General features: G+C 35.8%; 1 protein-coding gene across 2 annotated transcripts in view; it reads right to left on the bottom strand.

The window, feature by feature from the left end:
• NFXL1 (nuclear transcription factor, X-box binding like 1) overlaps positions 1 to 15,696 on the bottom strand; it is a 48,776-nt gene that overhangs the window by 5,480 nt on the left and 27,600 nt on the right. For both annotated transcript variants that reach the window (XM_050896206.1, XM_050896207.1), the window contains exons 17-21: positions 13,679 to 13,845; positions 12,843 to 12,912; positions 5,149 to 5,253; positions 3,804 to 3,890; positions 309 to 362 (exon numbers count right to left, since the gene is read on the bottom strand). In XM_050896206.1, the coding sequence (XP_050752163.1) occupies positions 309 to 362; positions 3,804 to 3,890; positions 5,149 to 5,253; positions 12,843 to 12,912; positions 13,679 to 13,845 (483 nt within the window). The remainder of the gene's footprint in view (positions 1 to 308; positions 363 to 3,803; positions 3,891 to 5,148; positions 5,254 to 12,842; positions 12,913 to 13,678; positions 13,846 to 15,696) is intronic.

A 15,696-nucleotide genomic window follows, 5' to 3' on the forward strand; every position in this document is an offset into this window, starting at 1 on the left:
TATAAAGTTTTCGATTAAAATCAAGAGTACTTAGTATTTTAAAAATAAACTATACTACACACAGTTATAATAATACAAGATTAAACTGATTATCATTTTGCATAAAATTATGAAAATTGGGAAAACGTGGTCTCTTAACGATTGTAAATCATTCACAGCACACATCTTAGAGTAAGATAACAGCTGACAGGAATGACTGTGCATATCACATTACAAACTATACATCTTTAGTTGCACACAAATGAAATTATTTACTAACAAGAACAAGGTGGGGGAGGAAGCGGGTGAGGAAGAAGAAAGGTTGATACCTGTTGTCTTCGTTTCTCTTCTTCAATAGCAGCTTTGGCTTCTGCCTCTTTTATCTGTCCAGACATACAAAGTAATAAGCAACTGTTGTAAACAGCAGCTAAACCTATTTTCTTATAGAGTCATAATTATTCCTATAGAATGGTTCTCAGCAGAAGTGCGAAAAACCTCTGTCAAGTGAGCTCTCAACTTATTCAGATTACAAAATACTCTCAGAAAAAGCTGCATCATCTCACATTTGGAAAACATGGAACTTACAATGGATGCTACAAGGTTATAAATTGAACTTCTGACTTCAACTTGACAAGCTCAACCAACAAATACAAAACCTAAAAAGAACAGTTTGTTCATTAACAAGCAGGAAAATTCCTAAAGACAGTTATTCTAGGTTTTCAGCTACTTTATTCTCAATTCAGTACACTTTACACATACAGATAATTCCTATATATGTATATAATTTACATATACATACTTCATTCCAAGTACTTTAAATATTCCCTGACTACTAGAGCAAAAGGAAACCTCTATATTTGTACCGAATACGACATATATTGGATAATGCATAGCCAAACTGCTTTAAAGCCCTTGGTGTAATATAAACCAAATGTAATTAAAAATGCTCTACCATCAGAAAGTCCTATGAAAAGAAGTCATGGGAGTTACAATTGGTAATTCTGTAGAAGTGTTTTGTAGTGTTCAAGAAAGCAAATTAAATGCTAGGAATTATTAAGAAAAGAATGCTAGAGAAAAAATGTCAATATGTAAACACATGATGCACTTGAATCTTAGCTCCTGCATTCAGTTTTGGTCCTGCAATAACGAAAGAATGTAAAGCCTGAACATATGCAAAAGACAACAGGATGGAGTAGCTTCCATCTAAAGAGATGCATGACTAGGATTCATCAGGTGACTAACAGGGCACAAAATCCTGAAGAGTGTGAAGATACCAAATAGGGACAAAACATCAATAATTATTTTTCGTAATACAAAAGTAAAGGCATAAAATGAAATTACCAGGAGGCTGGTTCGTAACAGAGGGAAGTACTCTACTCCCACATAGTATTTGGCTAAATCTAGAAATTCAGTGCTACAGGATGTTTATAGATGCCAAAAGTTTATGTCAACTGAAAAACAATTAGGCATGCTAACAGGAGATAAATCCAACAAAGACCATTAAACAGAAAGACACCAGCTCGATCTCTAAGATTCCCATAGTCAGAGATCACTACAGTAATAGTAGTAACAGGAAGAGTATACTGGGGAAGTATGTGTCTGCCGCCTTGTATACATTTCTTGGACCATTAGCATTATGGCCACTGAATCACTACCTTAGAAAAGTTAGATGTAAAAATCTGATTAATAACTTGAAATTAAAAGCAGTCTTGATCCTAATAATTGGATGATTTGCATACTAACAGTGACAATAATTTACTAAATATGGTTTGCGCAGGTGGAATTTCTTCCAAACAATTTGCAATTCAAGGGCTCTTGACAACCAAGGAGAAAGCACACCAGCCCATGCTTTAGCACACTGTAGCTCAAACAGTGTGCACTGAGGACAGGGTCAACAGAACACTCCTATTTGTAGGTTTTCAGACAATTTTTTAAATTGCTAAACCATATATCAAATAAAAGCATTATTGAGAATTTCATTAATCTAGACACAATGGCAGAGTCTCTCTTTAGAAAAGTGTATAAAAGACCTTTTCAGCCATGCACATCTGAAATTGGGAAGTCTGGTGTGGAAAGAACTGCACAACTAGCCTCCTGGTATTTCACTGCCATCTAACGGCAGAACTTCAGCTCCAAAAGAAAAAGTGACCCACAAATGCAGAAAAAAGCAACAGAAGAGCTTCTTTTTACATTGATGCGGTCATATTTGTATAAGATACATAGGTATAACATACATAGGTAGAAGGAAGTTTAACCGTTGTAATCACAGTATGCAAAAACATTTCCAGAACGATTTCTTTAATAAAAAGTACAGTAAAAGACGCATTCAGTTCCTCAGAAGTGCATATTCACTAGGTGCTATACATGAAGAGTTCTATTAAGAGTTAACACACTTTGTTTTCAGAAACTGATGGTGGTTTTGCAACTGTGCAAACTAAATCATCTTTGTAAACTGCAGTTTTTAACAGACTTTTTCCAGTCTTGACACATTAAACAGTAATTGACATAACAAACTACTTTTGTCCAGTGCATATAATAGGAGATCATTCTAGTACGTCATTTACAAGTCAACACAGGCTACAAAAAGGTGCCTAGTAAGAATTTAAATAGAACTTTATAACTTCATATAGAAAACCTGAAACAAATAAATCCATGTTCTTCTGTGAGGAAGGTACACATAGCTAGGTTATGCCACGCAGTATGTCTGTGGCATTGCTTATAGTAGAAACCCGTAGTCACTTTCTCATTGCATTAGACCATTCCTCCCCATGGATTACAATGTCAGGGGCGAGAAATAGGAACTAGTAACTGCTGAAGTAAAACAGCAGCTGACGCTGCACTGCACCACACTGAGACATGCTGCTGTGTCCCAGCTCATGCAGTCTCTTGTGAATTCACCTTGCTTTAGTGCACTCCACATCCTATGAACTTATCTTCACAATCTTACTGGAACCATTTGTTATGGTTGGGATTTCTAAAGGCATATCCCAAGAGTCTTAGCATTTGACCTGCTTGCAAACTTGCAGGATTTGGTCTATGTGGTACTTGTTAGAACTTGCCAATCAATCCTGAAAGTCTGAGCAGAAGCTGACAAAAGTCAGCTTTACCCATTGAGTTTTTGGGTTGTACATTTATTACATCTAACACCTGATAAAAACCAAGCAAGTTATGCACCAATTCTTTTTGTTTATGTTTTTATAAAAGGCTTATAAGAGCAAGGTTGATATTCTGTCTCTCTGGGTGACAGCATGCAGCGATTTCTTCATAAAATACCAGAACTAGGGAGAAGTCACGTTGACAGCATGCTAAAAAGTACACTGCAGTTGCTGAAAACTCCTTTCTTCTGGTATAGGGTAACTAATACAGTGTGACAGGATTACACTCTTCATGCTGGACAAGCTGAGCATCCAACGGCTGCAAAACTTTCACAGGAAAGAGCAGATCTAACAATGCCCTGTGAAGTGGCCTGGCCCTAATCCTACAGCACTAATCATCAGCAATGATGATTTTATCATCACTGATCATCACTTGTTCTCAGCAGAAGAGGAAGAACCAGTCCTAACAAATTAAAAAAAAAAAAAAAGGAAAATAACAGAATGTTGTTTTAACATAGTATTTCACTGAGTTAATTAACACTGTCTACAAACACTGTACTTCTCCCCACAAAGCCAAATGCAAGTCTGAAACAGTAGCTGCTATTAAACAGCACATCTACTTATGTTGTATTTTTTGCTGGTATTGCCTTGAAAAATAATTCTGTGTTCATTTTTTCCTACTTTTCTTGAAGCACGGAGAAGAAATTATAGCTACAACAGATACATTACCTCAGATGCTTTCTGTTTCATTTCCTTGCATAATGCATCGCATTCCAGTGAAACTTGGCCTTCTTGTATCTTGCTGCACTGTATTTCCTGTTAAGTACAATTTGAGTCTTTTATAATCATTTCCCTATATAAAATTTTAGTTATAATGTCCATTTCTTTATGAAAATAATTATAAAACATTCTTATTTAGTATAACATTGGTTACACAGAAAATAAAGCTAATGATTAAATGTTACTTGAACCCATAATTCTGCATTAAATTGTCCTTTTCTCTTTTCCTTCTTTCTGATAAGCTAAGCTGAAAGCAAGAATAAATCAAGTAGTCTAGTTTAATTTCTTCTCTCTTCTCTTTTCTCACTTATTTGCCTAAGACAAAGTAAGATAACCTTCTGAACTCTGGCAGAAAGAGCTAGCATTCAGAGTCTCAGTAATTTCATATACATTCTCTTAACTGGCTGAGATTACAGGGTAAGGTCTGGTCATGGGGAAAAAAAAAAAATTCTCACTCACACTTCCTCTCCTCCCCCTAATATTGAAGGGAAAAAAAAAAAAAAAAGGTGGTTATCTGTAAGCAGAGACTGTTCAATTTGAAGCACTTGTTCTGTACATGTCATCCTTTCTCCTGCTGAACACCCTACCTGCAAGAATTCTGGTTGCACAAGACATTTCTTGGAGAAGCTGAGAACTCTGGGGAACTGCAGCCTGTCTGGAAGGCTCAGAAGTTAACTGGGTCCAGAAAAATAATTTAAGCACCTTTTAATTAAGCCAGATAATGATTTTTTTTTCATTAAGTCATCATTATTTACCAAGACTTCACATCAATTTCTGTTCTTCCTGTCATAATACTATATAGCTATAATAAACTTGTTACATTACTTTGTCCCTTATCTTTGTTAGAAGCTAAGGATGCTGATGCTTGTACTTGCTTTTAGGTTTGCAGAGAAGTGTAACTGATTACATTAGTCAGGGATTCACAATATTTGTGCTTGTTCCAACTTATGTAATTATAAACTTTCCCAATATCATCAGAAAAATGTATTTTTTCTTCTCAAATCACTCCAGGTCATCTGACTATTCTCCCAATGCAGCTACAAAAATTCAAGTGTGCTTAAAGATAAAGCTATTGTAAGTCAGGCAGCTACCATATTTTAGAACTAACAGGATTTTATATTCTCCAGGGAATCTTCTGATATTGCACCCCAGATCTTTAGCTGATGCTAACTGTTATAGCTCTACTAGGGTAACTGGACCTATTCTAATCTGCATCAGAGACAATAAATTCATACACACCTAGGAACATGCAAAGAAAATACATTTTTCTCAGAATTGTAACTTAGAAATTTACCTTTTTCAGTCTCTTACAGAGACATCGGAGTTTAACCTTCTGACTGCAGTTCAGAGGACAGCTGCCTGAATGGCAAATCTCTTTACATCGGTGACCACAGGGCAACTATAAAGAACAAAAACCACAAACAAAACACCCACACCAATAAATGATTGTAAATTACAAAGAATCTGCGAACTGGTTTTATTTCAGACATAGCAGCTTAACAGAAAACTCATTCAGCTTATAAGTTTTTTCACTTGTGAAATAGTTGATTTTTCTTTTTTTTGGCAAATGTTTGCTTGTTATTTACCGTATTTCAGTTCCTGTAGAATGATTTATCTTTTATTGGCACAGCTTGATTAAAAATGTTTCAAGAATAGTCATCTCCACAGTAATTTATTTACCCTAGCTATCTGTATGTTGGCGGAATATGAGTAGATAATGTAAAAAGAAACTGAAAACTGAAATTAAGTGTACTGTAGCAACTTGTAGATCAGACAGTCTCAACAAAAGAAAGAGGGAAGAATCAGAAGCAAAAATACCACAAAAGAAAATTTTGCATGCAATACTCTTCTGAACTATGCAGAAGTCAAATACAGGTCACCAATATTCTTATCACGTCTGAAATAATTTCACAAAATCTTAATTTTCTGCATTTGGCAGATTATCCCACTTCTGACATCTGTAAGAGAGAGACTTTTTTTACTGCCAGTGCAATTTTTAACATTTATAATGAAAATATTATGATTGAATTACTGTGTTAAGAACTGAGATACTAATTTAAATATGCTGACTGTTAGGAATGTAGCAGTGCTCCCAGCATTATATTAGATAAAAAATGACAAGAGAGCAAACAGATTTTTTCACTTACTGTTAAGAACTTTACTGAAAATATACCTTGCTCATACACATCCCCATAAGAAATCTTCACAATAATGATTTTTCATTTTCAATTACATAACCCAATACTGTTAATAACTGAAGGTGAAATCTCACATAAGACATCTAATCAATTTATTTATAAAGGTAGCTTTAAATCCCCAAACTATTTAAAAAGGCATTGGATAATGTTCTTTATTAAAAGTGAAATTTCACCTCTTCACTGTCATCAAGGAATTAACACAACTTGGAAAATGCTGTAAGACATACAATTTTAAGACACATTTTTTCCACATTTATTAAAAATTGAAAATGTATACATACTACATCACTTCATCCACAAGAATGAGAATACTACATAAGATAATTATAAAACTCAGGTGTATACACTTCTTGTTGATTAGTAAATTTGGGTTCTCAGAAGTCCATTGGAACTGGCTCAATGTCTGAGCTAGTATTGTGAAACGCATACCTAATCAGAATGCAAAACTTTCCGACTAAAAATTACGGAACAGACATACATATTTTCATGTCCATGCCAGTCACAAACTATTATTACACCGATAGATACTTTGCGGTTTAGGCTCGTTTTTTTAGTCACCGTTTCAGCACATTTCACACAGGACTAGAAGGAATCTCTAAGTAACCATGTTCAGTCCTAAAGTCCAGTCCTCCTACAGGCAGGTACCTCCTATGATCCCTCTAGGACTGGATTAAGTCTTACCATGAAAAGAGTCCCCTGTTCTGCCCCCTTTCTACTGTTTCACTAAGGAGGCTGTTCCAGGAGCTCACTACAAGATGCAAGAGCTTCCCCCCCCCCCCCCCCCCCCATTTATTCTAGCCAGTCTAAACCCCTTAGTTCTTATCCTCATATTGAAATATTTCTCTACTGTCCTTTCATAAAAGGCTCTTTATTCCCATAGTATTCCCTTCATTGAATTTCAACCAGCTTAAATCAATGTTTCTTGAATACAGTAGCCAGAACTGCATGTAATATTCCAAATGACATCTCAGCAGGAAGGACTTTGTACAATGCCTTAATTGCACTTTATTCTTAATAGAATATCTTCCTCAATACATCTTCAGCTCTCATTTGCATTTCTCTCCAGCTAATCATGCTGTGACAATAAGAATTTCTGCTGTTTCCCGGGAGCTTATTATTAGCCTTGATATGCATAATCTTACTGTTTTTTCTGTATCTGATAACATGCCCCAAATACATGTGTTCTGCAGATGCGTTTCCTCAATTGTCACATACTGACAACACTCCACAAATTTTAATCAGAAAATTCCAATGTTTTTTGGTGCCAAGGTCATTACTGAAAACAACACAAGGTCAGGCGTCAGTCCAGCCCTTGGGAAAATTTCCTTATTGTTAACATCTCTTGCTCCAACTTTTCATTTAGTTTTGTTGTTGTTTTGGGGTTTTTTTGGGAGGTGTTTGGGTTTTTTAAAATAATAAAATACAAGCAGTTGTCTCCTTTAGCCCACCTTCATCATTGTAGTAACCCTCTTCTGTATCTGAACTAGATATTCACTAAGTGGCATTGACTCAATTGCTCTGCTGAAGCCTTATGTAGCAGATCTAACCTATTCGCTTTATCCGGAGGGGAAAAAGTATAAATTGGTCATCTTATCAAAGAAGGAATTTAGGTTTGCTCAGGCACAACTGATCATCAGCAAATCTATCTTGCATTTTGCTTCATTTTGACAAGATGAGGGGAGAAACTTGTCTTTAAGCCTTGTACGCTACTGAGGTCAGACTACCAGCCAGAACACACGGCGTTGAACGGCTGAGTCTGCTCGCTAGTGACCACAATCTTTGCAAAACCAATTTGCTACTGCATGACCTCTGCGCAGCAAGAGGGCCCTTCACCTGGTTCCCTACCCAAGAGCATCATACACAATAACACAATCTAGTCTCACCTGCAAGTCACCCCATGCTGGCCAGAACAATCCATGGCTAGAAATATTACTTCCAGCTTACTCTTCCATACTAATTAGGCACATTTCCATTAACAGTGTCAAAGCCCAAACAGTCTTATAACTGACATGTCAGAGCTGCAAATTCAAGACAGTAGCCCTCCCTCAACCTCCAGGTGCTACTGCAATAGAATTCTTACATTACACACCATTAGAGCAAAATTTGCACAGCACAGAAATATGTTTAATCCAATACTGAAACCCAAATTCACACATTTAGTTCTCTGCATAGACCTACACAGCTCACATCCACAGGGATGCAGGACAAGAATGAAGCTGGCAGTGTAACTTTCTTTTTACTCCCTCCAATGCAAAACCAACATTAGGGAAAAAAAAAAAAATCAAGAGGAGCAGTGAAATGAGTGGCAAAACAACATTTCCCCATGATCTCAGAAAACAAATGCAATCCTACTGCTGCTTCTGCTGGATAAATAATGTAGTGGGAAAGGATTTTTTTTTGCTTGTTTTAAGTGTCCATGCTGAGCTACTTGGCGCTAAAATAGAAAGCATGTGCTCCTTTAGATCTTTTTCACCATTCAAGATCTCTTGTCAATAGCTCGTGGACTAAAAGCCAAAATGAACAGGCTTTATGTCTGACATGGCAAGGCCTTTAGAAGAAAGGGATTTAATCCACAGCTCTGAAAACAAAACCAAAAAAAATCCTGCAAGTATTTTCCCTGTAGGCAATGCATTTAAATCTTAACATTATGTCTGATGATGATAAAACCCATCAACATTTATGGAGGCTTAACTGATCTCCACCAGAAGGTAATAAACACAACCTGTTAATACACACCTGATAATAAAGAAAATAACCTGTTAATAAAGAAAACAGCACTTCTGAGCAGCAATCCCAAAAGCCAAGTACAAAAGATAAGTTTATCACTTCCAAACAGAGGCAGACTCTTCACTTTAAAGGGTGGCCCTGCTTCCAGAGACCTTACGAAAACCTCCACTGCTTAAGCCAGACATTGAGGAAAATCCTCTCATTATGGACCAAAGCTGTGCATTTGCCTTTTAAAATTAAATTTTTGCAACTCACGTACATTTTCAAGATGTGTTTACAGAATTTAATTAGGCATTATGAAAATAAAATTTATTTCCTTTATTTAAAAAAAAAAAAAGATATGCATACTCTTAAAATTTATGATATTGTCTCTACTGCACTATCATGTTAAAATAAATTTATCACAATGGGGTCCATATTTCACATCAAGACAGTAACAGAGTGCACAGTAAAAGCACGAAGTATGGTTATTTTGTCAAAAAATACTAATTACACAGAATACTGTTAAACACAGATCCACAAATACGATACCAATACACAAACAACGAAAACTGATAGACTGTTAAAACTTCTATGTAAGAATTGTCCCAAAACATCTGCAAACATGATCATAAGAATTTAATCATGCCTGATTAAAAAAAAAGTCAAATTTCCTTCAACAGGATATTTTGTTATTGCTACCAAACAAGAGAAAGAGCTTTTTAATTAAAGCATTTCATCTAACAGCTGTGGCAATAAAGACTTTGCTTCTCCCTAAAGCAGAAAGGAAATGTGAGCTGTACTGTATAATACTAGAAGTCATTTTTATAGTTTTATACTGCCATAGCCAAAACAAAAGCATGAAACCTTTCAAGACTTTCAAGTTCCTGTTGCATTTTTTCAATGCACCAGACAACATAACTGATTTTCATAATCCCCAAATGTACCATGCTACCTGTCATTCAAATATGGTAGTATACTGTCTACCACAATTTCCATTAACCAAAAAGAAAAACATCTCAAAACTAAGACTTCAGTAAAATACCGTATTCTATTGAATCTAAGTTGCATTATGCTAAGCTTGGTGGAGTGACAGTGCACACCGATTTTTAGCAAACAGCAACTTCACTGAGCTCTGCTAATGACCCAAGGTCAGCTTCTGACATCAAATAAGGAAATTCTCATAAAACACTAATTTGAAATTTACTTGAGGCTGTCAAGACCACACACAAAACATTTCCAATTTAGTTCTGGGCAGACATATTTGATTTAGAACATTTAAATGTTCTAAATTCGGTAGTCTTATCCATCTTCTCTTTTGGCCAAGTTGTTTGTAAGTTCTTGTCATGAGGTCCCCTCAATGGGCTTGATCTATATTTGCTGGGGAGGGGTGGTGGTGGTAGTGGCAGGGTGATGTCTGTTAAGGCTGCTCCTTCAAATTGTGTTAATCAATGATTTCTTTAAAAGAGAACTATCAGTACAATTTCTATTACAATACAGCTAGCTAATTTTCCCAAAGTTGCAGACAAATATTGTATATTTATAAAACACAGAAAATATCACTAGCACTGTTCAATATTCAGAGAAACGGGAACAAATTTTTTAGACAAAAAAATGGTAAAAAACCCCATACAGTACATATGAAGTTACCAAAATAGGATCTGAGGAAAGTAGGATGAACTGTAACACAAAGATATGAACTACCTGAAGCAGGACTGTACTAATACTTTTATGTTTCATGAAAGCACGTAAGAGCTAGAATCACAGGAAGGGAAGAGCATGCATTTTTACATCATCAATTACACTAAAAAGATTCTCTGGATAGCAGAAGATGCATAAAACCTTGTTTTTCAAGGCATCTATAGTAATGAGAATTTTAGCGTTAAACAAAAGCTTTATAAAACTGAAGTGGATTCTGTTGTCCTAAGCTTTCTTTCACATCCCACTGAGTTAAGTAAAAAAGACATCATCTTTGCAACAGGGCAATTCTGAACTGCAAGCTAGAATTCAAGACCACTACCAGACAGATTTTAAATCCCAGACTGAGCCTTGGGAATATGTCCAGAAAAATCACAACAGTTAATCAAAGTCAAAGATGAGATATGGAAAAAAAAAAAAAATGTTTGAATAGAAGCTGAAGTACAGGAACACACAGTTCATGTTAAGAGACTATAAGCACTCTTGAAAATAAAGAGGAGGAAGTCTTGGAGCAAATAAAACCAAAGTAACAGAGAGGGAAATGAAAGGACAAAATTAAGAGGTAAATGGACAACGAAATAATATGCAAAAGTGTTCCCCCGCCAGGAAGAGAGCTTTCAGACATCCAGATGAGAAAATTGTGACAGGCACATTCATTTACAGAAAAAAGACATTAGAAAGGCATCTACAAGGACAAAAAGCAGAAGATACACGCAGGCACCCAGCACAGAGCACAGCCTTCCTGTTGGGGTTAACACAATCTTGTCTGAAACACAGAGGAACAGAGACTCTTGGGAAACAAGCAGGAATACTGTGAATTTTTGCATTTACTCAAAACCAAAAAAAGTTTTCTAATAAAGGCAAGGATTCAAATTTGATGCTTCTGACACTGGAAAATAATGAAACAAAAGAAGAGCTTTGAACCTACATTTATTAGGTCGAGGCAGAATTCAGAACTACAAGAGATGAGGTAAAAAGACAGAAATCTCAGACTAGAGGACATCATAGGTAAACCAGCATAAGGGAACTGAGTGGAATCAGGGAAGGAGAATGGGTTGAACCAAATTATTTATGAGTGGCAGCTAAATATTACATGAGACAAAGAGACTCAGCTACACAGTAAAGGGCCAAACCAGAACAACAAAATAATACGTGATTATGGGATAAAATATTTTCTTTAGTACAAGCATTTTTATGGCGGGGAAGGAGAATTTCTCAGAAATTCTGGAGAGCTGAGCAGTGGAAACACTTTCCAAAATATTCCTGACTATTCCTGTTTTTCCACTTCATAAATTTTCTAACCCTACAGTGGGTAATGGATTGAAAAAAGGGCTGTCACTCTCACCACAACTAATGACAACTAAAGAACAAACATACAATAACAAGCAGTGCATGGATTTCTGAAAGCACACAAGCAGCACGTAGCAGCAGCACTGAGAGGGACAAGGAAGAAGTTATTTGGCCCATCCCTTATGTCTTACAGCAGTATTATCCACAACTGGACAAATCCCGATACATGTCTAAGCTGTTACTGATGAAAATTTGGTAGCTTCTCCAACCAGTTCTTCCCTTGCTCCACAAGCTTTACTACTCAAAAGTAGTATTTAACATGAATCTTCCTTACTGATGCCTATATACACTGGTTCATAGTCTAAGCATCATGCAATAAGGATATTACTCTTCTCTTCTTTACAGCAACCAAAGGGTTATATATACCCAGATACAGTAGAAAGATTAATTGGCTTGTCTTCTGTTTCACACTACTTAACATATATTTCACTAACGCAGCAGGGCATTATTAACTTATCTCACTTGCTAAGTATAAAATCCTTTTCTTCCTCCCCCAGAATTGTTGCACAGACAGGGATTACTAGACCTGCACTTAGATGAGAACAATCGCAAGGACAATTCTCAGTATTTTTCCTAATCAAACAGCAACCCATTATTTTGGAGATAGAAATTGAAGACCAGTTTTTAACCACATTAGAGAACATACTCTTCCACATTCAACCTCATCTGCATGCTTAAACATTCAAGCCATTAATGCCTTGGAGACAAATTTCTGATCCTTCAATATAACCTTCCAATTTGACAGCAAGACATTAATAACTGTCCTCTGAGCACAGTTCACGAACCACCTTCACATCTATCATTTAGCATATTCATTTAGACTAAGCTTCTCTAGTTTGCTTGGCCTATGAAACTGTATCAAAAACCTTACAAAAGAGTAAAATCCACAAAATTCCACACATTCATCAAATCATAGACTCATAGAAGATCTCGAGTTGGAAGGGACCCATAAGGATCATCGCGTCCAACTCCCTGCTCCTCGCAGGACTACCTAACACTAAACCAAATCAAGTATTTCTTTGTTAATATGGCTTACCTCTTTTGGACACTGATTTTTGCAGGAAATAAGCAGTTCCTTTGCTTTTAAATCAGCACATGTCAGTTTTCTGTAAAAGAAAAGATGTATTTGTGATAAATTCCAAATTAAAACCAACAAAAGTCAATGCAATTAGGGGTATATTTTAAGTATATCTCACTGTAAAGTGGGCTTATTTGTCCACATCCTGTGGGACTAATATAAACTACACTATTTTACAGACAAAACGACATAAATTTAGAGGATTTGAGGTACTTTAAAGAAAACGCACAAAGAGCATACATGCACGGGATGAATATTTTCAGAGCGATACACAGAGGATAACGCTTAAATCCACAAGTCCCATCTTATATTTAGTAAAGTTTAGCTTACCCTCTATCCACACACACACAAATGATTAAAAAGGAATACAAATGATTACTAAGTCTTCCAATTTAAACAGCTAAAATTTGAAGGACATTAGTTGTAAAGACCTTTTACACTAACTACATTAATTCTAATTCTTGTAATAAAATTCTTCTTTACGTAATGTAAAAGAACCACATAGAGATCAAACATTATGCAGATTACTATGTATTTGCATAATTCAAAATATTACTGTATTATAAAAAGCAGTTCTGTTCACAAGACTCCACGCATTTATAATAATTTTAACAGTAATACCAAATAAAATACTGGCAAATTTTAAATAGAAAAAAAAGCATTATATTACAAATTATAACCTTCAAAAGAAATTTTATAACTTGCTGTAAGAGTAGCTCGTATCCCCAGACATTTCAAATGGTTTCCAGTTACTAGCATTTAAATGAAAAGTTGGGTTCAGTTCTGACACTTACAAGCATTCAATATACAGTATTGATAGTTTGCAGTGACACTTTATTTTAAGCATCTGGAGACATGATGGGCAATCCCCAGGATGACAGGGCAAAACACAACGGTGAGGACAGCCAGATGGCCGGGGCTTCGTACACTCCTCTTCACACTGCGAACATTCTGGACCTGCCTAACAAAATAAAAACAAAGTACTAAAGAAAGTGCCAAACGTTTGTTAGATGCCATTAACAAGCTTTTATATAGAAGAAAGAGTTAGGGTGGTTTTGCTAAGGAAATGTAGCTATTCAGTAAGATATCCCTCAAGCAAAAATAATTACTAAAATATGCTTTTAAAAGAAGAAAAGCAGAAATGCCAGTGTTTGTTGGTCAAAGAGACAGAGTTCTATTTTGCTTCCTAGGCATAAAAGAACCTCTTAATATTAGTGCTTTGGAAAATTGCCATTAAGCCTATTACTTCTCTATGGAAAATTGTTAGAAAAAGAAGTAATTTCATATTCAGAACTAACTTCTCCCACCCACCATGTTATTGTAATACTTTGGTCATGACATACTGCTCTGTAATAGAGTGGCGGGGAGATTTGTTTGCTCGATTTTAAGAAGCAAACTTTAAGTCATTCCATTTCCATACGTGTACGATAGTTTGTATAATTCTCCCAAAAAGCATTAGCTTAGGTATATGCTGGGAGCTGCTAAGGTGTTGCTTCTGCTCCATATACTACACAAAGTCTACAAGAGCTGTGGTGTCATTCTCATTCCAGGTGATGCGATCAACATCAGCACAGTAAATTAAGCTCCATTTCTATTCATATTCTTATCGTAATAACCCATCCAGAAGCCCAGTTTGCAATCAAATACACACAGACAGACTGACATGATTTATCAACTGAACCTATACAGCACAGTATTTAAGGCCCACCATCACATTCAAATGCTCAGTTTCACAGAAGTCAGTCAAAGTAAAGCTGATTTATCCAAGAACGAAGCTACGTAATGCTTCCCCAAAAGGACTAATTCCATGCCAACATTTCACTTTATGCTGTTCAAAATAAGGCCATGAGAATTTAAGTTTTTAGTACAGTTTTCCCCCATTTTGTTCCAGTCCCCTTTTCTTCTGCTTCTACAGTTGAAGAATTTTTGCTGAAGTTTAAAAAGGAACCTTTGTACAATGATTGTTTACTAAACCTAACCCCCAAAAATTCACATCCAAAAGACAACAGCAACTGAAAGCATGTAGAAAACTGTGATATAAAATTTAACAGTAGCTAAAAGCAAACAGCTGGCCTTTCTGCAACATTTTCTAACACAACATACAGAACAAACCTAAATTCCAGACAGAAAAATCACTACTCAGACATATAAGCACGAAATTTAATCAGCCCTTTTTAGATTACACCTGCAATTTAGTCTATCAAAACAACAAAACAAAAGCTCTAAAGGTCAAAACCAACTTGAGTTTATAAAAATTCAAAGACAATTGAGAAATGAGATTTACCCATACTTCACATGTACATAGACTCCCACTTTCTTAGAATGTATCATCTCATTCAAAATGGAGCTAGGAATAATCCTGACTCATTCACATTTCAATAGGTTTAACTGAAGGAGTAGGCAGACAGCCTCTTATAAGTGGAGATGCTTAAACAACTGTCACTCTCAGTATTTACTGATGTCACTCTATTGCTGCAGGTTACTGTTCCACAAGTTGCACTAACAGCTCATACTCCTCAGACAAAAGTTCCACAATCATTAATAGAATAACACAGTAACTGCAATATATACAGTTATTAGATGACAACACCACTTCTAGGATTGGAATCCACAAGGATATCATCCTACTGAAGTTAAAATATAACAGTAAGTTAAAATATAACATTTATGTTTTGTACCCAACTGAATGCTTGGTTAGTTTTCTAAATGCCCAGAGAGACCATGTTGCAGCTTTTTCTAAAGTAATGCTTTAAAAACTTAAAAAGCTGTTTTCCTCCAAATCATGACTCTCTCAAACCACAAGCTATGTGCT

The sequence above is a fragment of the Gymnogyps californianus genome, chromosome 4, assembly GCF_018139145.2.
Source record: "Gymnogyps californianus isolate 813 chromosome 4, ASM1813914v2, whole genome shotgun sequence".
Taxonomy (NCBI): Eukaryota; Metazoa; Chordata; class Aves; order Accipitriformes; family Cathartidae; genus Gymnogyps; species Gymnogyps californianus.